This window comes from Macaca nemestrina, chromosome 5 (assembly GCF_043159975.1).
Source record: "Macaca nemestrina isolate mMacNem1 chromosome 5, mMacNem.hap1, whole genome shotgun sequence".
Taxonomy (NCBI): domain Eukaryota; kingdom Metazoa; phylum Chordata; class Mammalia; order Primates; family Cercopithecidae; genus Macaca; species Macaca nemestrina.
The window spans coordinates 176864278-176890464 of record NC_092129.1 but is presented as its reverse complement, the minus strand read 5'-3'; the positions used below and the strand labels follow the sequence as shown (position 1 = coordinate 176890464).

General features: G+C 43.6%; 1 protein-coding gene and 1 pseudogene across 1 annotated transcript in view; both read right to left on the bottom strand.

The window, feature by feature from the left end:
• Positions 1–14194: 14194 nt before the first annotated feature.
• The window catches only part of LOC105487384 (cancer antigen 1), a 61460-nt gene continuing 49467 nt past the window's right edge, over positions 14195–26187 (bottom strand). Inside the window, exons 12-14 of the mRNA XM_071097674.1 lie at positions 19241–19309; positions 17354–17393; positions 14195–14428 (exon numbers count right to left, since the gene is read on the bottom strand). Of these exons, the coding sequence (XP_070953775.1) occupies positions 14387–14428; positions 17354–17393; positions 19241–19309 (151 nt within the window). The 3' untranslated portion in view covers positions 14195–14386. The remainder of the gene's footprint in view (positions 14429–17353; positions 17394–19240; positions 19310–26187) is intronic.
• Positions 24455–26026, bottom strand: LOC105487382 (small ribosomal subunit protein uS3 pseudogene; annotated as a pseudogene).

Below are 26187 nucleotides of genomic sequence, written 5' to 3'. Positions count from 1 at the left end.
GTACCACGCACGGGCCTTCGCCACGCCCCTCCCCTGAACGGGAAACGCCGCCGACGTGGCTGCTCAGCGCGGAGACTTAGGTAGAGCCGGCCGCCCGGAAGTCACGTGGCCGGCTGCTGGCCTCTCTGTGGCTCCCGCGAGAGTCCGCCTTCCGCCGCAGTTGCTGGCCGGCAGCCTGCGGTTGGCCGATCTTTCCGCCCAGTCCTTGACTCCCAATTAGTTAGCATTGTCAGTGGTTAGTGTATTTGAATGACGATCCTCTTGATAACGGCGATGTAAAGAACATGAGCTGCCTTTATGTGGCATTTAAAAGCAAAAACAAATTTTTGGAAGAGAGGACATCGTTCAAAGGCAAAACCATGAAAATACACAGTGGAAAATCTTTGTCTGCCCACACCCTCTCCCATGGTTAAGTAATGACAATTCTTAAAATTATTATTTTTATTTTTTTGAGACGAAGTCTTGCTCTGTCGCCCAGGCTCGAGTTCAGTGGTGCAATCTTGGTTCATTGCAACCTCCACCTGCTGGGTTCAAGCGATTCTCCTGCCTCAGCCTCCTAAGCAGCTGGGACTGCAGGCATGCGCCACCATGCCCGGCTAATTTTTATATTTTTATATTTTTACTAGAGATGGGGTTTCACCATGTTGGCCAGACTAATCTTGAACTCCTGACCTCAGGTGATCCACCCGCCTGGGCCTCTCAAAGTGCTGGCATTACAGGCGTGAGCCACTGCGCCTGGTCAGCAATTCTTAAATTTGTATGTGACATTCCAGAATTATAAGTCTGGATTTGTATGTGACATTCCTAAAGTCACCTAAACAGTGCCTGGTATGTAGTCAGCATTTGTAACTACACAATAGGTCCAGCAATGGCTGTCCAATTTTCTTTAGTTCCTTTCTCATCTATTTTGGATTTGAGTTGCTGGAGTAATATAGCAGTTCATGAAATTAATCTGAATATTAGGTAATCTTGGACTGGACCAGTGTGAGATGTCATAAAGATGAGGAAATAAATCATGTGCTTACTATTGTGTCACCTCCTTAAACTGTGCTTTTTCATTTAATTTTCTAAACATCTCTATGAGCTGGATATTATTTACTGAGGAGAAAACAGACCCAGAGAGGTTAGTAATTTACTCAAGGCTTCAAAAAGCTAGCAAATGGCAGATGCAAGATTTGATCAAGGCTATCTGTTTCCAGATTCCATACACTACTGGTCTAGGACATCTGCTGTTCTACTCCGGCATTGTTTCTGCTTCAGGTCTCCTTGTCCTGGGGCTGTAAATGCAGTTGGGAGCCACTGCCACCACTACCTACTTCTGTCTGCTAAAGTCACAGCCTGAAGGTGCTGGGCTGAATCAACCCAATTCCACTCTGCCAGGCCACCAGTGGCACCACTGCTGTGTTGCTGCTGCTACTAGGGCGCCCAGCAGAAGTGGAGGGCCTCCTCTCACTTTGTTGCTGCCTCTGCTCCTGTGCATGCTACCAATGCTGCCACTCTATGTCAGGACTACCAGGGCTGCTGACCCTGTTTTGAGATGACTGAACCTTGCTGAGTTCTCCACTGACTCAGAATAATCTCCCTCCCGTACTTTGAGGCACCGTTTCATGAGTTTCAAATGCGACCTGCTCTGAAGTTGTTGACGTCTGACAGGTGTTTTGACAAATACATCTTTAACTTGCTACTCTCTCCTAACACCAGAAACAAATTGATGGGGACTGTAATCGATGGTGAAGTTACAGACCTCATGCTGTACTCAAAATCACAGCTGCTCTCCATCATGGCACCACCGTGTCTTACTGGCTTGCTTTCCTCATTCAGAGGACTGATTACGGAAGGGGACAACGTCTCATTCTTTACGGTAAAGAGATTCCTAGTAGATCTGTCTCACGGGTTCTCAGATGTTTAGACGTAGCCTGAACATGTAAGGATAATTTAGTGTAGGCTTAACCTGGGACTTCCACTCCAACGATGATGTCATCAATCGATTACTAACAGATTTTATTTGGGACTTGAATTTTACACAACCAGCTACAACTGGTGCAGCAGGAAAAATAAAGTGTGCCTACTCTAGATATTACTGATGTGATGAATTTAGGCAAAATAAGAACATGTAAACGGAAAACAGACCTGTGTGACTGTCCAATTAGTATTTAAAAACGACAGCTGTGCTGGGTGCAGTGGCTCACACCTATAATCCCAGAACTTTGGAAGGCCGAGGCGGGTGGATCATGAGGTCAGGAGATCCAGACCATCTTGGCTAACACAGTGAAAACCCGTCTCTACTTAAAAAAATACAAAAAAATCAGCCAGGCGCGGTGGCGGACACCTGTAGTCCCAGCTACTCGGGAGGCTGAGGCAGGAAAATGGCGTGAACCCGGGAGGCGGAGTTTGCAGTGAGTCGAGGTTGCGCCACTGCACTCCAGCCTGGGCGACAGAGCGAGACTCCGTTTCAAAAAACACACACACACAAAAACAGGCAGCTGTGACCAAGGACGTAAGGGGCTAGCCCTGACCAGTGTGCTCACCAATTCTGCATCACTGTGATCCACATTCTCCCTATAAGCAGCAGCTTTTCCTTGGTGTCCACCCAGAGCTCTCTGCCCTAATTGGTTCCAATCCTTAATTTATGGAATTATGAATTCCACCTACTAATTTAACTCTTTCCAAATCTTTCCCCATGTCTACACTAATCTCTTTGAAGGGATTTATTTTCAGGGGATAGTCCATATCCTGGTGACTCTCCTTCATAGTGAGAGGTGACAACGTGCTAGCAGCCCTTGCTCTCGGCGCCTCCTCCGCCTCGGCGTCCACTCTGGCGGCGCTTGAGGAGCCCTTCAGCACGCCACGGCACTGTGGGAGTCCCTCTCTGGGCTGGCCGAGGCCGGAGCCTCCTCCCTCTGCTTGCGTGGAGGTGTGGAGGGAGAGGCGCAGTCGGGAACCGGGACTGCGCGCGGCGCTCACTGGCCAGCGCGAGTTCCGGCGGGCGCGGGCTTAGTGGGCCCCGCACACGGAGCGGCAGTGGGGCGCCGCCGCCCAGGGCAGTGAGGAGCTTAGCACCTGGGTCAGCAGCTGCGGAGGTTGCGCCAGGTCCCCCAGCACTGCCGGCCCGCATGCACCACGCTCAAATTCTCCCCAGGACTCAGCCGCCTCCCCGGGGGCAGGGTTCGGGACCTGCAGCCCGCCGTGTCCGAGACCCCCTCTACGGTGGGCTCCTGCACCGCCCGAGTCTCCCTGACGGGCGCCGCCCCCTGCTCCTTGGCGCCTAGTCCCATCGACCGCCCAAGTGCTGAGAAGCGCTGCCGCGGGTCGCGACTGGCGCGCAACTCTGCCTGCAGCCCTGATGCAGGATCCACTAGCTGAAGCCAGCTGGTCTCCTGACTCCTGTGGGGCCTTGGAGAACCTTTATGTCTAGCTAGGGGATTGTAAATACACCAATCAGCACTCTGTGTCTAGCTCAGGGTTTGTAAATACACCAATCAGTACTCTGTGTCTAGCTCAAGGTTTGTAAATACACCAATTGGCATTCAGTATCTAGCTAACCTAGTGGGGACTTGGAGAACTTTTCCATCTAGCACTCTGAATCTAGCTCAAGGATTGTAAACACACCAATCGGCACTCTGTCAAAAGAGACCAATCAGCTCTCTGTAAAATGGACCAATCAGCGCTCTGTAAAATAGACCAATCAGCTCTCTGTAAAGTGGACCAATCAGCAGGATGTGGGTGGGGTCAGATAAGGGAATAAAAGCAGGCTGCTGGAGCTCCACAGCGGTGACGTGTTTGGGTTTTCTGACTTGCGTCATGTGTGTTTCCAGGCTGCGTTTGAGCTGTGATAACGTGAAAGTCTGCAGCTTTACTCGTGAGGCTATGGAGCCCTTGTGCCCACCAGGAGTGAAACTATGAACACATCTGAAATGCATAAACTCTGGATTACCATTTTTGAGAACTGTAGAACACTCAGCCTGAGGGTCTGTGGCTTTATTCTTGAAGTCAGTGAGACCAAGAACCCACTAATTCCAGATGCAATAGAACTCAGACAAATCCTGTAGTTGATTTTCCACATCTGCCATTTGAGCAGAGCATTCTTTCTCTTTGATTACTTATAATTTCTCTTAAGTACTTACACAAATGTAAGTACTCCTGTGTTGTTTTATGCCCCCACGAAGTAACTGTGGCCAAGAAACTTCCCTCATGTTTATTTTTTTGAGATGGGAGTCTTGCTCTGTCACCCACGTTGGAGTGCAGTGGCACGATCTTGGCTCATGGCAATCTCTGTCTTCTGGGTTCAAGCGATTCTCCTGCCTCAGCTTCCAGAGTAGCTGGGATTACAGGTACCCATCACCACGCCCGGTTAATTTTTGTATTTTCAGCAGACGACGTTTTACCATGTTAAGCTGGTCTGGAACTCCTAACCTCAAGTGATCCACCCCCCCTTGGCCTCCCAAAGTGCTGGGATTACATGTGTGAGACACCACACCCAGCCGCTCATGTCCTTTTAAATCTTTGCTTAATTGTCACCTCAGTGAGGCTTACCTTGAGCTCTGCTTTAAAATTCCAACCCTCCTGCCCCCACATTCTGCATTTTCCTCTGTTCTCTTGTTCATAGCACTGATTATCTTTTCTCACAATATAGTTCAGCCTGTCTCCCGTTGGATGTGAACATCTTGTGGCCAGGGAGTTTGGGTCTTAATGTTATAGAAGGGTGCCTGATATCCAGTGTGAACTCAGTATTTGTTAAATCAATGAAGGTACAGTGTTGTTACAAGTCACATCTTTCCTCCATAAGTTTGAACCCAGGTTTGATTGTAAACCTAATAAGAAATGAAAAAACATTGAGCAAAAAACCCTAAAAACGTTACATTTATTATAGATAAGCAAAGGCTTAAGCATTCTTTCATGTAGCAAGGGAAAAAAAAAAAATTGGCTTTTGTGTACTATACCTCCAAGGAAAAAAATTCCTTTATAATCCTTATGAAAAGAGGGTACTCATGGGAAAGGAAACAAGAAATAAGAATGACTTTAAAGGGAGTGCTGGCTCTCCAGCCCACCTCCTCACTTAGGAAGGCCTCCAGTCCTTCCCCAGCACATACTTCATAGAAAAGAACAGATGAAGTCATAACTACCTGATCACTCACCACAAAATCCCCCACTTTCATCCTTATGCTCAGGCTGTGCTTTTTTTCTTTTTTTTTCTTTCTTTTTTTTTTTTTTTTTTTTTTGGAGATAGGGTCTGGCTCTGTCTCCCAGGCTGGAGTGCAGTAAAACAATCATAGCTCATTGTAACCTTGAACTCCTGGGTTCAAGTAAATTGTCCTGCCTCAGCCTCCCAAGCAGCTAAGACTACAGGCACACCACCATGCCCAGTTAATTTTTTTTTTTTTAGAGGCGGGGTCTTGCTATGTTGTCCAGGCTGGTCTCCAACTCCTGGCCTCTAGCAATCCTCCCACCTTGGCCTCCCAAAGTGCTGGGATTACAGGTGTTAGCCATCAGTCCTTTCAGTTACAATAAAACGACGTTTAGAGGCCCATCAAAGGCCAACCACCATTTGTGGTTTAGATCCCATCTCCTGCTCAAGGACATGTGATTCTGAAAATAACCCCCTCTTTTCTCCCTCACAATACATTTCTAGTTCTCTAATTCATTATTTGAACATCAACATACAAATATAATATTCCCTGTCTTAAAAAAACAAACTCTCTGGCCTCGGTTCCCCTTCAGCAATAGTCTAATTTCTCTGCTCCCTGACACAGTAAAGCATCAGTATTTTACCCCTCCATTTTCTTCGCAGCCTATTCCAACTGTGTTCTTATTTGTAACACTTCACTAAAATTTGTTAGGTCTAATGGCCCTCATGTGAGCCTTTCCTCCTCTCATTCTTGAGCAGTTGTTTCTCTAGGCTCAACGACATCCATGCGCTGCTGGTTTTCCTTCCACCTCAGCAACCCCTCCTCCTCCTCTGCTCGGCATCTAAATATAGGCCTTCTACAATGGGCACACCGTCTACTCTCTGTGTCTACAGGTTCTGTATTCTTGGATTCAACCGACTGCAGATCAAAAATATGGGAAAACAAATAAAAATCAATAAAGATACAAAAAATATAGTGTCACAATTTACATAGCATTGATGCTATGTTAGGTATTATAAGTAATCTAGAGATGATTTAAAGTATATGGAAGGGTGTGTGTAGGTTATGTGCAAATAGTATGTCATTTTTTTTTTTTTTTTGAGATGGAACCTCGCTGTCACTCAGGCTGGAGTGCACTGGCCCCATCTTGGCTCACTGCAAGCTCCGCCTCCTGGTTTCACACCATTCTCCTGCCTCAGCCTCCCGAGTAGCTGGGACTACAGGCACCCGCCACCACACCAGGCTAATTTTTATATTTTTAGTAGAGACGGGGTTTCACTGTGTTAGCCAGGATGGTCTCGATCTCCTGACCTTGTGATCCACCCATCTCGGCCTCCTAAAGTGCTGGGATTACAAGCATGAGCCACCGTGCCCCGCCAAACAGTATGTCATTTTAAGGAACTTGAGAACCTGCAGATTTGGGTATACATTGGGGGTCTTGGAACCAGTCCCCCTTGGATACTGAGGGATAACTGTACTACATAAGACTGGGAAACTCACCTGCTTATATTCTGTAAGAGGCCTTAGAGGACACTCCATTTACCCAAGCGATGAGAAATGCACCTGGTGACAGGGGCTGAGAAGACCATTGATCAGCTCTGGAGGTCTGGGCTCAGGGCAAGAGATGCTGTTATGGAACTGCACTGATAGCAGTGGGAGTGAGGATGGGAATGGAGGCCAGATGGCGTCACCTAATGGCCAGCAACAATGTGGGCACACTGCTCACAATGAGCTGCAGGGTCAGAATAGGGGAGAGGGGCTGGGGAATGGGCAAGGGGAGTAACCTGTAGAGAGCTGTGATAACACCTGATAAAACACCTTCCTAGAGGCAAGACAAATGGGCACCCAATGACAGCATTGCTTAGTTTATACAATTAAATAAATCAAGAGGCCGGACGCAGTGGCTCACGTCTGTAATCTCAGCACTTTGGGAGGCCAAGGCAGGTGGATCACGAGGTCAGGAGATTGAGACCATTCTGGCCAACATGGTGAAACCTCGTCTCTACTAAAAATACAAAAATTAGCGGGGCGTGGTGGTGCGTGCCTGTAGCCCCAGCTACTCAGGAGGCTGAGGCAGGAGAATCACTTGAACCTAGGAGGTGGAGGTTCCAGTGAGCCGAGGTCACGCCACTGCAGTCCAGCCTGGGCGACAGAGCGACACTCCATCTAAAAAAAAAAAAGAAAAAATGAAATCAAGAAAAACCAGGAGGCTGAGGGCAGTCACCCCAATAAAAAGTTTTGATACTGCTGTGGTCTGAATGTGTCCCCTAAAACTCACATGTTGAAATTTAGAGCCCAATGTGATAACATTAAGAGGAGGAGCCTTTCGGAGGTGATTGTCTTGAAGTCAGAGCCCTCATGAATGAGGTTAGCAACCACATAAAAGGTCTGGAGAGAACTAGCTAGGCCCTTTTTGTCATTCTTTTTATTTTTTATTATATTATTTTTTGAGACAGAGTCTCACTCTGCCGACCAGGCTGGAGTACAGTGGTACAATCTCAGCTCATTGCAACCTCCGCCTCCCAGGTTCAAGTGATTCTTGTGCCTCAGCCTCCTGAGTAACTGGAATTACAGGCATGCGCCACCATAGCCAGCTAATTTTTGTATTTTTAGTAGAGACAAGGTTTCACCATGTTGGCCATGCTGGTCTTGAACTCCTGACTTCAAGTGATCCACCCACCTCAGCCTCCTGAAGTGCTGGGATTACAGGCACGAGCTACTGCACCCGGCCTGCCATTCTTGCTGCCATGTGAGGACACAGCATCCATCACCTCTGGTGGCCACAGCAATAAGGCACCATCTTGGAAGCAGAGAGCTGCCTTTACCAGACTCTGAACCTACTGGCACCTCGGTCTCAGATTTCTAACCTCTGAGACTGTGAGAAATAAATTTCTGTTCTTTTTGTTTGTTTGTTTTGAGACGGAGTCTCACTCTATAGCTAGGCTGGAATGCAGTGGCTCAATCTTGGCTCACTGCAACCTCTGCCTCCCGGCTTCAAGTGATTCTCCTGCCTCAGCCTCCTGTGTAGCTGGGACTACAGGCATGCGCCACTATGCCCAGCTAATTTTTGTATTTTTAGTAGAGATGGAGTTTCATCATGTTGGCCAGGATCGTCTCGATCTCTTGACCTCGTGATCTGCTTGCTTTGGCCTCCCAAAGTGCTGGCGTGAGCCACTGCACCTGGCCTAAATTTCTGTTCTTTATAAGTTACCCAGTCTCAGGTATTTTGTTGCAGCAGCAGGAACCAATTTAGACAGATCCCCTTTCTCCACTGGGCCTGACCCAATTATCCAATTATCAATCCCAGAACTGAAGCAGAAGTCAGGCTCCTATGACAAAGAGCCCTGAAGCACCACCACAACTGCCATTCAGTACTGAATATCTCATCCTTCCTCAAAGGAACCTATGGTCATTGACACACAATCATCATATATTGAGGAAGGTGGAACCTGCAGACCTTTTGAGGATTGTTAGGCACAGGTTGGAACTGACATTTTATCTAGGACCCAAAGTGCCAACACAGCCCCTTTTAGAGTAGGAGCATTTGGAGCCAGGTAATAAGTAGAGCCCCAGCCCAGATCCAGCTAACAGTGGGTTTTTCAGTCATCAGATCCATTCAAAGCTGGTCCCCAAGTGCAGATAGGATAAATGGACATACTTGGTGGTTGAACGAACCCTCACATTAGTTCCCTGGTCTGTGGGGTAAGAACCAATAAGAGTATGAAAGGTGAAGCGGGAAGCTTCTGAAATTGCCACCACTACTCCCCTCCCCAGCCAAAATTAAAAAGTAAAAATACAACCCAATCGCATCAACGGGGAATGGTAGAGGTGTGTGTCACCTTCAAAAGGGTGGTGGTCGGTGTTAAATCCTGGTTTAATCTGCCAGCTCGTCCCTGCAAAAACTAGATAGTTCATGGGAGATGACAGCAGAATACGAAAACTTTTCCAGGTAGTAGCCCCGATGCCTCAAGCTCAAACACAGGAGTTGATCGCAGTTTGTCCTACTAACCCTTCTCTTGCATGTTCCCCAGGAAGAAGGTTGATCGGAATCCTTGAGAAACATGGGGTGGGAGCAGTGACGGACTGCGAATAGGATGGAGGAAATTTGGGGGCACGGGTGATGGAAATATTCTAAAACTAGGTTGTGGTGATTATTGCATGACTCTATAAATTTGCTAAAAATCACTGAATTGTATACTTAAAATAGTTGAATTTTACAGCACATAAATCATCCCTCAATAAAGGGAAGAGCGTATGAAATATATTAGTTATAATAACTTGTGTACTTATGTACTATGGTTTTTATGCCTCTTCTTCCAGTTACCAACACTCTTTCATTAGGGCTGATCAAATCCTCCCATCAAACAAGTGAAGACAGTGAAGACATGCCCAGTGGAGTAGCTTTGCTGTGAAATTTTGAAAATTGGAAACTCTTCTCCCAGCACCTTCTTCGGTCCTTGGCCCCATTTATAAGAATCCTCCACTGTATTATAGTGTTGAATTTTTACCATATTGTGCTCACTAGACTTTTATAAAAATATATTCTAACTGTTCTTCATGCACGCTTAACCTTGCTAAATACAGGATGATCTTTGTCCAGTTTCACAACTTACCCCTAAGGTGCAATCATAATTCATACTAATTCCCAAAGTCCTTCGCAGTTTTTTTTCAGACTGAATCTACTAGATTTGAATTATATATGTGGCTCACTCTTACCAAGAGTTGCATTTATATAGGCAAATGTTAACAATCTTTGAAAGACAGAACATAATATAGAAAACATTTATATCCTCAAACAATATTAGCACAGTCCTGTAACTGTTCTTAAACTAGAGTTACTATGAACTTGATTTCCTAAAACAGATGTTATGGAGGAGCCAGGGCTTGAATCTGAATCTTATGATTCCCTGTCGAGTGCTCTTTTTCCTATTCCATACTATCTCCCCTGCACTATAATTTAGGGAAGAATGTGCTAAGTGCCATTAAAAAGTCAGATAAAACAGAGGAAAGAGGCATTTCAGATGAGGATGAGGGTGATATCTGAATTAGACCTCAAAGGGTACAAATGTTTTAAATATGAGGTACTGCATGGTGGATGTGAAGAAAGGAGGACATTTAGTGGGCAAGGAAAATGCATTCCCAAAAAAGGAAACAATATGGGGAAAGGCACAGAAGTTTGGGCCTAGAGCACGGAAGGCAATGAACATTGACTATGGAGTAAGGATTTGAAAACCTGTCCATAAAATAGATTTAAGTGAATTATGACATGTATCCATGAAATAGCATATAGCCTTTAAAAATCAGAGTTATGAAGACTGGAGATATCGGACAATAGTTATCAGAAACACTATGAGTTCAGATAACCTACTTAGGATAGTACATGAAAGTGCCTTGCAAACTGCAAATAACAATCTTTTGGAAGGTTTATAATGGGGAGTGAAAAGAGAGGAACCATGATAGCTTTAGAAAAGAAAAGGGTTGCAGGAAGGGCTTTTTTAAAGGCTAGAGTAGGGTTCAATGAAGAGTTATAAAGTAAGGTGTGAGAAGATATAAATGAGTGACGGAGCAAATCCTCAAGGAGATGGGATGGGCCAGAGTCAAGGGGACAAGAGATCAAACAGACCAGAGAAGAAAAGAGGAAAGTGTGTAAGTCCACAGATGGGGGAGGAAACTGCGTCCCCACTCAATCTCCTGTGGTGAGATCCAACAGTTTACTCTGTGAAGGCAGAAGCTGTGGCTATTTCCAACTTTCACTTCTCTCTTTTATTCCCCTACTACAAGAAGAGAGTGACACTCCCAGCCGTTAGCTCCCTGAACTTACCACGCCATGGCTTATGTTTGCCCTGAACATGCCTGTCCTGATTTCAAAGGAAGAGATGTCCCTGTCCCTAGGCTGTGCTGTGGAGCCTAGTCCCTCTTTTCTCCTCTGACACCTTGCTTTATCAATGATCCCTGCTCTCTGGAGCCTTCTCAGCATATACATAACTGCTTATTAAATACCTCCACTCAGATGCTTCACAGCTACCTCAAACTCAGGGTATCTCTCCCTACAAACCAGCTATCCCTCTTGTCTTCTCTACATCACTCATCAGAGCTCTGCTAGGCTTCCTAGACCCTTCTCTCTCCACTCCAACAGCTAACTAATAACCCCATCCTTTCCGTTTTACCTTTGAAATCACTCAGCATGCACATCTTCCTCTTTATTTCCACTGCCACTATTTTAGTTACTAGTCTGTTTTTCTTGACTGTAGCACCATAGCAGTAGTTTAACTGGTAGTCCTGATTCTAGCTTCATCCACCATCAACCTACCCTTTCTATCATTATTAGGGCAATCGTTCAAAAATGCACTACCACATCACTTCTCTACTTGAAACCTTTCAGAGTCTCTCATCAGAATAAAGTTCAAATTAATTATTTCCTTTTTTTTTTTTTTTTTTTGAGACAAGGTCCCACTCTGTTGCCTAGGCTACAGTACAGAGTGCAATTCCAGCTCACTGCAGCATTCCCAGCCTTGACTTCCTGGTCTCAAGGGATCCTCCTGCTTCAGCCTCCCGAGTAGCTGGGACTACAGGTGTGCACCAACATGTCCAGCTAATTTTTAAAAATTTTTTGTAGAGATAAGGGTCTCACTATGTTGCCCAGGCTGATCTCAAATTCCTGGGCTCAAGTGATCTTCCTGCCTCAACTTCCGAAAGTGTTGGAATTACAGTTGTGACCACTGTGCCTGGCTAAGTTCAAATTTCTTAGTACAGCACAGAATGCTCCTCATGATCTTCTTCATCTCTGACCCTCTGAAGAGCTTGAGTTTTGGACATTAACTGTACTTGAGGGAATGTAACCGGCATCTCAGGCCTCCATGCTCTGAGCGTGCTCTTGCTCTCCTGTTGTCTTGAGATACCTCATCGGCTGTGAACATCTGGCTCAAGTGCCATCATTTCTGTAAAATCTTCCCTGAGGTTTTCCAACACAGTCCAGAGCCATTTCCTCCCACCATTACATCTTACATTGTTCTAGAATACTGATTTATCTCCTCCTTAGGATCTTCATTTTTCTTTGTATCCTTGGCATCTGACACAGAGCCTGTCCCAGTGCTTATTGAAAGTCATTAAATGTTTATTGAAAGAAAGATGGGCTTAAATGCCACATCCTTGTGCCACACACCAAGGCAGGCACGTTCATTCTCAGACAACCTCTAGGTAAAACCCCATAGGTGTCTCATAATACACACATTGCATACACCACTTATGCACACAGTCCTCTTTGCAATGTGTTAGTGCTTCCTTTCTACCTGTTTCATCACATTTGTGTGCAGATTTCTGGGGCTGCATTAGCCATCCTTCTCCTATCATATTTTCTCATTTTCCCTAGAAGATTCCATGAAACTAATAATAATATCTCTTTTTAAAATATGAGTAACTTCCAAAGCTTTCAATGTTTCACTTTCTAAAATGAAACTACACTATTAGAGCTGCAACCCACTGTGCATTTCTCATGGTTTAATTTGTCATTCTAAGTTTTAGATTTGAAAAATTAAATATTTTTGTTTCAACATTCATATAAGACCTCTCTTATAGAATTCCTCAATAAAAATGACAACAATAATAATACCTTTTATTTATTCACTACTTCCTTCAGGACCAGATATATACTCTACATTTATTTTCACCTTGTATTTATCTAATTTAAGTACGAAACTAACTTTAGTGAGATAAAATAATTTTTCTCTTCCACCTAAGGGGTGTGTGTGTGTGTGTGTGTGTGTATATATATATATAATATTTATTTATTGAGACAGGGTCTCACTCTGTTGCCCAGGCTAGAGTGCAGTGGTGAGATCTTGGTTCACTGCAGTCTCTGCCTCCCGGATTCAAGCAATTCTCCTGCCTCAGCCTCCCAAGTAGCTGGGACTACAGGCACTCACCACCATGCCCAGCTAATTTTTGTATTTTTTTTTAGTACAGACAGGGTTTCAACATGTTGACCAGGCTGGTCTAGAACTCCTGACCTCAAGTGAGCCACCTGCCTTGACCTCCCAAGGTGCTGGGATTACAGGCGTGAGCCACCGTGCCCAGTCGTAAGGCATATTTTGATCAATAGCTATACCTCCAGTCTGGTTTGGGATTTATCAAAAGGATAATATGTATGTTAAATACATTTATTTTTCTAGTGCATCTCACAAAATCAGCTATCTCTGGTTCCTTTGTTTAAATTCAGAACTAATTCCTCAAAACTATGTTAAAGTGGAAATTATAAGGGTTACGTGTTAAGAGCCAGTCCTTTCCTTTCATCTGGGTTTTTCTCTTTGTTTTGAGACAGGGTTTCACTCTGTTGCCTAGGCTAGAGTGCGGTGTATGATCATGGTGCACTGCAGCATCCTCCTGGGCTCAGGCCATCCTCCTGCCTTAGCAACTCCCCATCCCCACCTCCTTACCCCCACACCACACTCCCCTCCCCTGCCACCCAGTAAGCTGGGACAAGTGCTTGCCAGCATGCCTGGCTAATGTTTCTGATTTTCAGTAGAGATGAGCTCTTCCTATGTTGCCCAGGCTTTTTTTCTTTTTTATTTGAGACAGAGTCTCACTCTGTCACCCAGGCTGGAGTGCAGTGGCCAGATCTCCGCTCACTGCAAGCTCCGCCTCCCGGGTTCACACCATTCTCCTGCCTCAGCCTCCCAAGTAGCTGGGACTACAGGCGCCCGCTACCATGCCCGTCTAATTTTTTGTATTTTTAGTGGAGACGGGGTTAGCCAGGATGGTCTCGATTTCCTGACCTTGTGATCCGCTCGCCTCGGCCTCCCAAAGTGCTGGGATTACAGGTATGAGCCACTGCACCTGGCCGCCCAGGCTTTTTTATCTGGGTTTTAATTCCAAAGGATTTCAGAGTTGGTGTCTTTTAAAATTTGGTTGGTATTATGAAGAATATGCCTGCCTGGACAGAAAAAGGATGTCTTGCAGAGGAAATAAAAAGTTGAAGTGAAATCCATGACTATTTTTGTGCATCATTAAAGGCCTGATAATATGGGAGTGGTATTCTGTGAAAATATTTGACAAAAAACCCACTGTATGTTTATGTTAAATAGAATATATTTGATTATTCACAGGAAGACATTAGAAGTAATCGCATTTTTGGAATGTAAGACTTTACCATTTATACAGATTTTAATATATCATCTGCATGGATTGATTTGGCTAGCATATGTAGTAGTGACTCTTCCTGGAGTGGTTGACGAAAATGATTACTGTTTAATCCTCAGGCTTGTTTAATCTAAATCATTTCTATTTTCTTTAAAAACAGCTGGCATCTAAAAATGAAAGGAAAAATGTTTTATAAGTTTTGGGGAAAGACTAACATTCAGTGACAGAACCCCTAAACAGCCAATTTTTGATCACATATGGAAAAGGGGTGCAAAGTAAGCCTATAGATAAGTGAATTCCACAGATAATATGAACACTATATTTTGTTTGTTTGTTTTGAGACAGAGTCTTGCTCTGTTACCCAGGCTGGAGTGCAGTGGTACAATCTCGGCTCACTCTGCCTCCCAAGTTCAAGCGATTCTCCTGCCTCTGCCTCCCAAGTAGCTGGGATTAGAGGTGCTCAACACCATGCCCGGCTAATTTTTGTATTTTTAGTAGAGACAGGGTTTCACCATGATGGCCAGGCTAGTCTCGAACTCCTGACCTCAAGTGATCTGTCCACCTCAGCCTCCCAAAGTGCTGGGATTATATTTTTGATAGAGATGGGGTTTTGCCATGTTGTCCAGGCTGGCCTCGAACTCCTGACCTCAAGTGATCCACCCACCTCAGCTTCCCAAAGTGTTGGGATTACAGGTGCAAGCCACCACACCTGGTCTTCAACACTATATTTTAACTGTTACTTTTGTTTGTTTCTTTCAGCCTTTTTCCCACTAAGGAACACCATGAAGAACAAGGTGGACTGAATTTCATCTTCCTTGGTTTGGTTGGCAGTTGACAGAATGTAGAAAAAATAATCTGAATAATCCAAAAGTGATTTACCAGCATGGCATAGTTAAGAATTGATAGTATTGGCTGGGTGTTGTGGCTTACACCTGTAACCCCAGCACTTTGGGAGGCTGAGGCAGGTGGATCACCTGAGGTCAGGAGTTCGAGACCAGCCTGACCAACATGGAGAAATCCTGTCTCTACCAAAAATACAAAATTAGGCAGGCATGGTGGTGCATGTCTGTAATCCCAGCTACTCGGGAGGCTGAGGCAGAAGAATCACTTGAACCTGGGAAGTGGAGGTTGCAGTGAGCCAAGATCGTACCATTGCACTCCAGCCTGGGCAACAAGAGTGAAACTCTGTCTCAAAAGAAAAAAAAAAAAAAAAGAATTGATAGTATTAAGGCACCCTCTTAATTCAACTATGAGAAAAGCTGGGTCTCAATGGCAGCATATGGAGGCATGCCCTACTGAGTGCCTCCTCATCCCCAAAGCTGTGTTACAAACAGGCCACGGCATTTATGAACATATCCACGTCCTGAAACGGGACAGAGGTGGCAGCAGCTGTGTCTGCTGTTTGGGATCACGCCAGCAAGTGTAGCATTGGTCCTGGGTCCCAAGTCTAACATTCACTCCTATTCAGTACCTTTTATGAGATCGGTAGTTGAGGATATCAAAATGAATATGAGACAATTCCTGTACTCAAAAGTTCTAGTCAAGTCAAAGGACGTGCAAGCAGAGAACTGTAATGCTGTGTCATAGGTGCTATTATGTCAAATGGTACAGTGTGGGCACATGGGAGAAAGCAAGTCAGTTCCTTTTGGGAGACAGAGCAGGAAAGGCTTCAGAGAGGAGGCAGAGCTTGAGATGACAGGCGTTTGTGAGGTGGGAACTGAGTAAGTGAGAAAAAAGGAGCTGGAGAAGAACATACCAAGTAGGAGAAGCTGCATGAGCAATAAAAGGAAAGCACAGAAATAACATACCATGCATAAAGGTAGGGAGTAGAACCATGGTTATTAGAGGCTGAGAAAGGTAGTGAGGGGAGGATAGGGAGAAGTTAGTGACTGGATACAAAATTACAGCTAGATAGGAGGAATAAGTCCCAGTGTTCTATAGCACTGCAGGGTAACGAGAGTTAACAGCAATTTTTTAGATATTTTCAAATAGCTAGAAGAGAGGATTTTGAATCCTCCCAAAACAAAGAATTGATGAATGTCTGGAGTGATAGATTTGCTAATTACACTGATTTGATCATCACACGTTGTGTACATGCATGGAAATACTACTCTGTATCGTGTGTGTGTGTGTGTGTGTGTGTGTGTGTATATATATATATATATATATTTTTTTTTTTTTTAGAAGTTGTCTCTCTCTGTCACCTAGGCTGGAGTGTGGTGGTGAGATCTTGGCTCACTGCAACTTCTGCCTCTTGGATTCAAGCTATTCTCCTGCCTCAGCTGCCCAAGTAAGTGGGATTACAGGCACATGCCACCACACCTGGCTAATTTTCTGTATTTTTAATAGAGACGAGGTTTCACCATGTTGGTCAGGCTGGTCTTGAACTCCTGAACTCAAGTGATCCACCTGCCTCAGCCTCCCAAAGTGCTGGGATTACAGGTGTGAGCCACCATGCCCAGCCTGTATCCTATAAATATGTACAATTAATATGCTAACTAAAAAGAAAAGAAAAGAAAAGAAAATCACATGTTTAGAAAGCTGCAATCGGTTAGACATGGCTGATATGCATGATGAGAAGGAGAAAGCAGTGAATGGTAAGACTGGATAGGAGGGCCAGAGCCAGATCATAGGGAACTTTATACACCATGCTAAGGAGCTCAGATTTGATCCAGAATGTGATTGGGAACCACTGAAGGGCTTTATGCAAGGGAGGGGCATGAAAATATTTTGCTTTTGAAAGATCAAAATATGTCTACTCTATGGAGGATGGCATGAAGGGGACCAAAACTGAAGGCAGAAACAATAATTAGGAAGTGAGTGCAACAAGTCAGATGAGAAATGACAGGGGCTTGAAATGAAGCAGTAGCAGTGGGGATGGAGTAAAGGGGCCCTACAAGGTTAGAGGGAGGGGCTTCCAATTACAGCACCAGCTATGACAGGAGATGGAAGAACCCTCGTCTGAGGATGGAAGGGAAGGCTAGGTTGCACAGTATGGAAATGTGACTTCAGGAACTCCTATTAAATCTTGTGTTATTGTCAAATTACATGGAAATGTAAGATTATTTATCATGATCATCAAGGTGACCTACCATAGTCATGGACTTTGGATGATTTTCTAAACTTTTCGATCTGTAAGAAACAGAAAGAAAATAATGTAAAAAGGAGGAAGGGGGGACTGAAATAGTGAACATGGTGAGCAAGTATGCCATTATTTAGCATATTTTCCCCCCACTTTCAAGGAGAAATCGTCAATTAAGATAGAACTATGAGACCCTCAGAGATTAAGATCAAGCTCTTTGGTATATAACATGTGGATCATTCTCACTTCATTTAAATAAAAACAATGAGGCAGGGTATGGTGGCTCACACCTGTAATCCCAGCACTTTGGGAGGCCAAGGTGGGTGGATCACTTGAGGTCAGGAGTTCAAGACCAGCTCTGCCAACATGGTGAAACCCTGTCTCTACCAAAAATACAAAGATTACCTGGGCATGGTGGCATGTGCCTGTAACCACAGCTACTCAGGAGGCTAAGGCAGCAGAATTACTTGAACCTGGGAGGCGGAGGCTGCAGTTAGCTAAGATCGTGCCATTGCACTGCAGCCTGGGTGACAGAGTGAGACTTCATCTCAAATAAAAAAATAAATAAAATAAAAAAAAATGAGGCACACTCTCACTACATTTAACATTCCCATAGATTTACTTAAGATACGATTCTGACTGACTTGAAAACTTAATGAATTTACTTGAAAGTCATGAAGAACTAGAGGCAAAAATAAAACATCTGAGGCTGTTAAGATACTTGCTTTTATATCCTTATGTCCCACTATTTCCACTAGTGAAGAGAACTGGCAAAAGCAATGCCATAATTTTGAGAGGCTGCAGAGGTAAGCTGAAGCTTGTTTGCATGCCGAATATACCGAGATCAATTGGGCCAATCATCACAGGCTTCACAGAGGGTGGTGGCTGAAAGCTGATGTAGGTCTGGAGTTTTCTAACAAATGTCCTTCTTGGCTGGAAAGGGTTTTGAGAGCTCTTCTGCCCATCTCACCCCCGAGTAGCTGGGATTACAGGTGCCCACCACCATGCCTGGCTAATTTTTGTATTTTTAGTAGAGATGGGGTTTGGTCTTGAACTCTTGACCTCAAGTGATTCACCGGCCTCAGCCTCCCAAAGTGCTAGGATTACAGGCATGAGCCACCGTGCCCTGCCCATACTGCTGTGTTCTTAATCAACCCCACAGGGTTTGTGCATACACCTTGTAGCATCAGATATTGAGCCTCTTCTAAAATAGCAGACTGTAAGGCTTAATGTTAGTGTAAGAAAATCTGGTGATAAAATACAGAGCAGGGCAAGTAGTTTCGTTGTAGACAAAAATCTTAGCCCATAATCTTTATAGTTTCTTCCTTAGAGTGACTGTACATTCCATGAGAGCAGGGAATCTGGCTTTCCATTTCAGGTTCTACAAAAAAAAAATTAATCAAGCAACTACTTTATGCTAGGCAAAACATGAAGCACTTTCATACAATGTATCTTGTTTACCTTAAATTGAGATAAGAAATAGTTTTTTTTTTTAATATCTATCTATCTATCTATCTATCTATCTATCTATCTATCTATCTATCTATCTATCTATCTATTTTTTTGAGACTGAGTCCCACTGTGTTGCCCAGGCTGGAGTGCAGTGGCACAATCTTGGCTCACTGCAACCTCCACCTCCCAGGTTCAAGCGATTCTCCTGCCTCAGCCCCCTAGTAGCTGGGATTACAGGCACGTGCCACCATGCCCAGCTAATTTTTGTATTTTTAGTAGAGACGGGGTTTCACCATGTTGGCCATGCTGGTCTCAAACTCTTGACCTCAGGTGATCTACCCCCCTTGGCCTCCCAAAGTGCTGGGATTACAGGTGTGAGCCACCACACCCAGCTGTATTATCTATATTTTAAAGATATTAATTTAAAAAAGAGAGGGAAACTTACCTTGGTTTTCTGGCTTTTTCTCTGGGCTTTCTAATTAAATCCTCTAAATGTTTATTTCTCTTTTCCAAACTGAAAGAAGAAACAATTGAATTTTATGACTAAAACTGACTTTTCTAGACCATTATTTTGTTAGATTCACTAGAGGATTTTAGTAGATAAAAATAGGTAATCTAAGGCCGGGCGTGGTGGCTGAAGCCTGTAATCCCAGCACTTTGGGAGGCCGAGACGGGCGGATCACGAGGTCAGGAGATAGAGACCATCCTGGCTAACACGGTGAAACCCCGTGTCTACTAAAAAATACAAAAAACTAGCCGGGCGAGGTGGCGGGCGTCTGTAGTCCCAGCTACTCGGGAGGCTGAGGCAGGAGAATGGCGTAAACCCGGGAGGCGGAGCTTGCAGTGAGCTGAGATCCGGCCACTGCACTCCAGCCTGGGTGACAGAGTGAGACTCCGTCTCAAAAAAAAAAAAAAAAAAGGTAATCTAATTATCTATACACTATCCAACCACCTAACCATATAGAAACTTGGGATTCTTTCCTAGCAACTCAAAATTATTCTATCAGTTTTTCCCTTTATAGGTTCCAGTGGTGAAGAAGGAAAGTAGACAGTAGCAAATATATAAAGTAGCATTCAGATATTCTCCCATTTGCTTACACAGTGGTTCACTTATACTGATCCTTCTATCTGAGTAAATCCAATATGATCCTGAGGGTAACATGTTAAAAACAAAACTCCTGGCTAGGCGTGGTGGTTCACACCTGTAACCCCAGCACTTTGGGAGGTTAAGGCAGGTGAATCTCTTGAGCCCAGGAGTTCATGACCAGCCTGGGCAACGTGGTGAAATTCTGTCTCTACAAAAACACAAAAACTAGCTAGGCATGGTGGCACATGCCTGTGATCCCAGCTACATGGGAGACTGAGCTGGGAGGATTTCTTGAGCCCAGGAGGTGGAGGTTGCAGTGAGTCAAAATCATGCCACTGCACTTCAGCCCGCGACAGAGCTAGACTCTGTCTCAAAAAAGAAAAAAAAAAAAAAAAAAAAAAGAAAGAAAGAAAGAAAGAAAGAAAGAAAAGAAAAGAAAAGAAAAGAAAAGAAAAGAAAAGACAAAAAACCCTGAGCTAGAAACAGCTTAACACGCAAAAATATGTGACAGCATTACAGGACCATCACAAACCTATTTTTCCATCCAGGGAGGTTGTATGAGCTTCCCGTGGCTGCTGCAACAAATCAGCACAAATTCTGTGGCTTAAAACACATACATTTATTTTCTTCTGGAGGTCAGAAGTCCAAAATAAGCTTCACTGGCCTGAAATCAAGGTATTGGCAGGGATGTGCAGCCTCTAGAAGTTCGAGAGGAGAATCCTTTGCCTGGCCTCATCCAGCATCTGGAGGCTGTTCTTATTCCTGAGGGGGCTTGGCCCCACATCACACCACCTTTTCTCCCCATTTCCACTGTCAGGTTGACTCTTCTTCTTCTGTCACCAAATCTCTCTCTGCCTCCCCTGTCTTATAAGTACCCTTGTGATTGCATTTAGGGCCCACTCAGATAATCCAAAATAATCTCCGCAACTCAAGATGTAATCACATCTGCAAGGCTCTTTTGCTATATAAGGTAACAGTCACAGGTTCTCATGATTAGAACTTGCATGTCTTTGGGCCATTCCTCAGCCTACTGTAGAGGATAAATAGGCCCTGAGAGGAGATGAAATTCTACCGCAGAGGTCTAAACTCAAATGCCTATAGAAGGGTCAGGCAGGTATGTGAAATGAGCAAAGCCAGCTAAATGGTGATTCAGACAAACCAAAGCGCATACACCCCTAGGCCCTGCCTAAAAGAAGTTGCTACTTAGCTCTTGCCAAATGTTGCCATGTGAGAATGCTGCAGCCATGATTAGATCTTCTTGTCTTACTTATTTTTAAATTTTTATTATTGAGAGACAGAGTCTCACCCTGTCACTCAGTCTGGAATGTAGTGGTGCAATCACAGCTCACTGCAGCCTCAAACTCGCGGGCTGAAGCAATCCTCTCATCTCAGCCTCCTGAGTTAGCTAGGACTGCAGGTGCATGCCACCACACCTGACTAATTGTTTTAATATTTTGTAGAGACAAGAGTCTCGCTATGTTGCCTAGGCTGGTCTTGAACTCCTGGCCTCAAAATATCTTCCCGCCTCAGCCTCCCAAAGTGCTGGGATTGTAGGCATGAGCCACTATGCTCAGCCTACTCTTGTTTTTAAAGAGGAGATAGAAATCTAGATTTTTACAGAATATCTTCCCTTTTCAATTTTGGCAATTAATTTAAAAAATACTTTAAACATTATATGGACAAAACACAAATGCCCCAGAATATAACTTGTAAGTTGTCATTTTGAAATCTATACTCTTTCTTTCAGAGATATCAGGCTTTTGTTTTAAAGGGATAAAGAGAAGTTGTCAAACCCAGAAATAGAAGATAATGTGAAACAACTCTGTATAAACCAAAAGCCTGAGTCTGTCATGCTTAATTATCAGAGAAATAGCATGGAATAAATCTTCTGTATTTCTAGAATTGAAAAGAATGAGTCCAACTCCTGAAGGAGGGAGATACCTAAGGAAAGAAAGTGAAAAGTATTTCCAAGTGTGCAACAAGGCAACAGTGGAATATATTGACACTGTGCTTCTGTGTGTAGAGCTGCGGGCAAATAGCTATAATCTAAGCCTACCTAAATGGAGTCCTTGGTTTATTTTGGAGGAAGTCATGTCCTCCATAGAGGCCATGAGAGAACTCTGCTGAGAGCTAGGCAAGCAAAGCAGCACCACTGAATGGAGTATAATGAGTGCTTTGATTTGCATTTAATGACATGACTGTATTTCTTTCTTGTTTTTCTTTTAAGACAGAGTCTCGATCTGTCACCAAGACTGGAGTGCAGTGGCGCAATCTCAGCTCACTGCAACCTCTGCCTCCCTGGTTCAAGTGATTCTCATGCCTCAGCTTCCCAAGTAGCTGGGATTACAGGTGTGCGCCACCATGATTGACTAATTTTTGTATTTTTAGTAGACATGAGGTTTTGGCCGTATTAGCCAGTCTGGTCTTGAACTCCTGGACCCAAGTGATCCTCTCACTTTGGCCTCCCAAAGTGCTGGGATTACAGGCATGAGCCACTGTGCCCAGCTGACATGAATATATTTCATGTGCTTTTTTGCCATACATGTATTTTCTTGGTGGAATCTCTACTAAAATCTTTGCCCATTTTTATTGGGTTATTTGTTTTCTTATGACTGAGTTTTGAGAGTTCATTACATCTGGATAGAAGTTCTTTAGCAGATACATGATTTGCAGATATGTTCTTCCAGACTATGGCTTGTCTTTGATCTGTTAACAGTGTCTTTAGAAGAGTAGTTTTAGGCTGGGTGAGGTGGCTCACACCTGTACTCCCAGCACTTTGGGAGGTTGAGGTGGGCGGATCACGAGGTCAGGAGTTCAAGACCAGCCTGGCCAACATGGTGAAACCCCATCTCTACTAAAAATACAACAACAAAAAAATTAGCCTGGTGTTGTGGCGTGCGCCTGTAGTCCCAGCTACTTGAGAGACTGAGGCAGCAGAATCACTTGAACCCGGGAGGTGAAGGCTGCAGTGAGCTGAGATTGTGTCACTGCCCTCCAGCATGGTGACAGAGTGAGACTCCGTCTCAAAACAACAACAACAACAACAACAAAACAAACAAACAACAAAAAAAAGAAGAGCATTTTTAAATTTTGATGAAGTCAAATTTATCAAAATTTTCTCTAATGAATCATGCTTTTAGTGACATGTCTAAGAAATTATTGCCTAACCCAAAGTCATAGCAATTTTCTGTTTCCTTCTAGATGTTTTAAGGTTTTAGCCTTTATCTTTGGGTATACTATCCATTTTGAGTTTACTTTGTATGTAGTGGAGTGTATAAATCAAAGTTAATTTTTTTGAAAATGGGCAATGATTCCAGCACCATTTGTTGGGAAGGTTATCCTTTTTCCACTTTGTTGCCTTTGTATCTTTGTCAAAAATCACTTGTCCATATATGTATGGGTCCATGTCTGCATTCCCTGGTCTGTTCCATTGATTTTTATATTTTTACACCAATGCTACACTGTTTTGATTATTGTAGCTCTATAAAAAGTCTTAGAATCAGAGTTTCCCTCCCATTTTATCCTTCTTTATCAGAGTTCTTTTGGCTATTCTATGCCTTTTGAATTTCCATATGAATTTAGAATCAGCTTGTTAAGTTTATTTAAAATTGGAATTGCACTGAATCAATAAATGAACTTGGGGAAAATCTTAACAAAATGGACCCATGAAAGAGCTATACCTCTCCATTTATTTAACTCTTTACTTTCTCTCAATGATGTGTTGTAATTTTTAGTGTATGAGTCTTTTACATACTTTTGCCAAATTTATCCTTATGTAGTTTATATTTTTGGAGCTATCAGAAATGCTTTTTAATTTCTGATTGTCTGTTGCTAGTATATAAAAAGACAACTGACTTTTACATATTGATATTGGATCCTGCAACCTTGCTAATCTTAATAGTCCTGGTAACTTTTTTGTAGATTCCATCAGATTCTCTACATAGATGATCATGTGTTTGTGAATACATGCAGTTTTGCTTCATGTCCAGTCTGGATGAATTTTATTTTTCTTGCCTGATTGTACTGGACAGAACTTCCAGTACAATGTGAATGTACTGAAATGTCTTGTTCCTGATGATAAGAAAGCATTTAGTCTTTCATCATTAAGTATAACGTTAGTAAGCTTTTGTAGGTGCTCTTTGTCCTAATTGAGAAAGTTCCTTTCTTTTCCTAGGTTGTTTAGGTTTTCTCATGAAGAATGATGTTGGATTTTGTCAAACGGTTTTTCCGTCTGTCGAAATTATCATATGCTTTTTCTTTTTTAATTTTTTAAATATGCTAACTAACAATGATGGATACAATTGTTATTATATATAAAGCTGGCCCTTTTTTGCTATATAAGGTAACATTCACAGATTCTAGGGATTAGAACATGGATTCACCATTTACTTTTACCTGACATTTTTAGCAGTATATACTGTACCCAATTTGTAGTCTTTTATTCCTCACCCCCTTCCACCCTTTCCCCCAAGTCCCCAAAGTCCACTGTATCATTCTTTTTTTTTCTTTGTCTTTGTACAATATTTTATTAAAGGTCTTTACAGAGCAACATCCAGACTCCAGAATACAGCTGCCAATGAGACCCTGTTACGCTGTGGGGACTGTTTGGGGCACGGCAGGTGGCTCTGGCTCCCCACCCTTCTGCTCTGAGATGGGGGTGGTGGGCAGTATCTCATCTTTGGGTTCCATGATGCTCACGTGGTCAGGCAGGGGCTTCTTAGGGCCAGTTTTACCAGTTGGGTCCCAGGGCAGCATGATCTTCACCTTGATGCCCAGCACACCCTGTCTGAGCAACGTGGCGCACAGCAGTGTCAATGTAGTAGTTAACAGGGTCTCTGCTGTGGATCATCAGGCCATCCACAAACTTCATGGATTTAGCCCTCTGTCCTCAGAGTTTCCCAGACACCACGACCTCGCAGCCTTTAGCCCCACTCTCCATGATGAACCACAACACACCATAGCAGGCCCTCTGCACGGCAAGCCCTCCTAGGGTTTGTAATGCAGACACTCTGCCTGGGCAATGGCACACAGGCCCCTAGCGGCCACCTTTTCAGCATAAAGCTCTACACTGCCCTCTGGAAAGCCAAACCTCTTCTGAACTACAGCAGTCAGTTCCCGAGTCCCCCAGCCCTTCTCACCAAGAACATTCTGTGTTCTGGTGACTAAGGTAATGATTTCTCTTGGCTGGTGTAACTCGCACCTCAACTCCAGAGGAGCCAACTTCAGCCAGTTCCTGAGTAAGAAACTCATTCAGTTCAGCTTAGAAGATGCTATCAGTGACAAACTTCTTCTTGGAAATTTGCATGGCCATCCTGCCGCCATGCTCCGCCGAAAGGAAAGGCACTGTATCATTCTTATGCCTTTGTGTCCTCATAGCTTAGCTCCCACTTATGAGTGAGAACATATGATGTTTGGTTTTCCATTCCTGGGCTACGTCACTTAGAATAATGGTCTCCAATTCCATCTAGGTTGCTGCAAATGCCATTATTTCATTCCTTTTTATGGCTGAATAGTATTCCCTGGTATATATATATATATATATATACCACAATTTCTTTATCCACTCATTGATTGATGGGCATCTGGGCTGGTTCCATATTTTTGTAATTTCAAATTGTGCTGCTAAAAACATGCATATGCAAGTATCTTTTCTGAATAATGACTTCTTGTCCTCTGGGTAGATACCCAGTAGTAGGATTGCTGGATCAAACGGTAGTTCTACTTTTAGTTCTTTAAAGACTCTCCACACTGTTTTCCATAGTGGTTATACTAGTTTACAATTCCACCAGCAGTGTAGAAGTGTTCCCTTTTCACCGCATCCTTGACAACATCTGTTTTTTTTTTTATTTTTTGATTATGGCCATTCTTGCAGGAGTAAGGTGGTATCACATTGTGGTTTTGATTTGCATTTCCCTGATCATTAGTGATGTTGAGCATTTTTTCATATGTTTGTTGGTCATTTCCATATCTTCTTTTGAGAATTGTCTATTCGTGTGCTTAGCCCACTTTTTGATGCGATTTTTCTTTCTTGTTAATTTGTTTGAGTTCCTTGTAGATTCTGTGTATTAGTCCTTTGTCAGATGTACAGAGTGTGAAGATATTCTCCCACTCTGTGGGTTGTCTGTTACTTTGCTGATTATTTCTTTTGCTGTGCAGAAACTTTTTAGTTTAATTAAGTTCCACCTATTTATGTTTTTTTTTAAGAGAATATAGAATTTATTCGATATTGAATATAAAAATAAACCATCTAAATAGGGGCCCAGGGAGCTTCCCTTATTTCTCTAGGTGCCTCCAAGCCTTCCCAC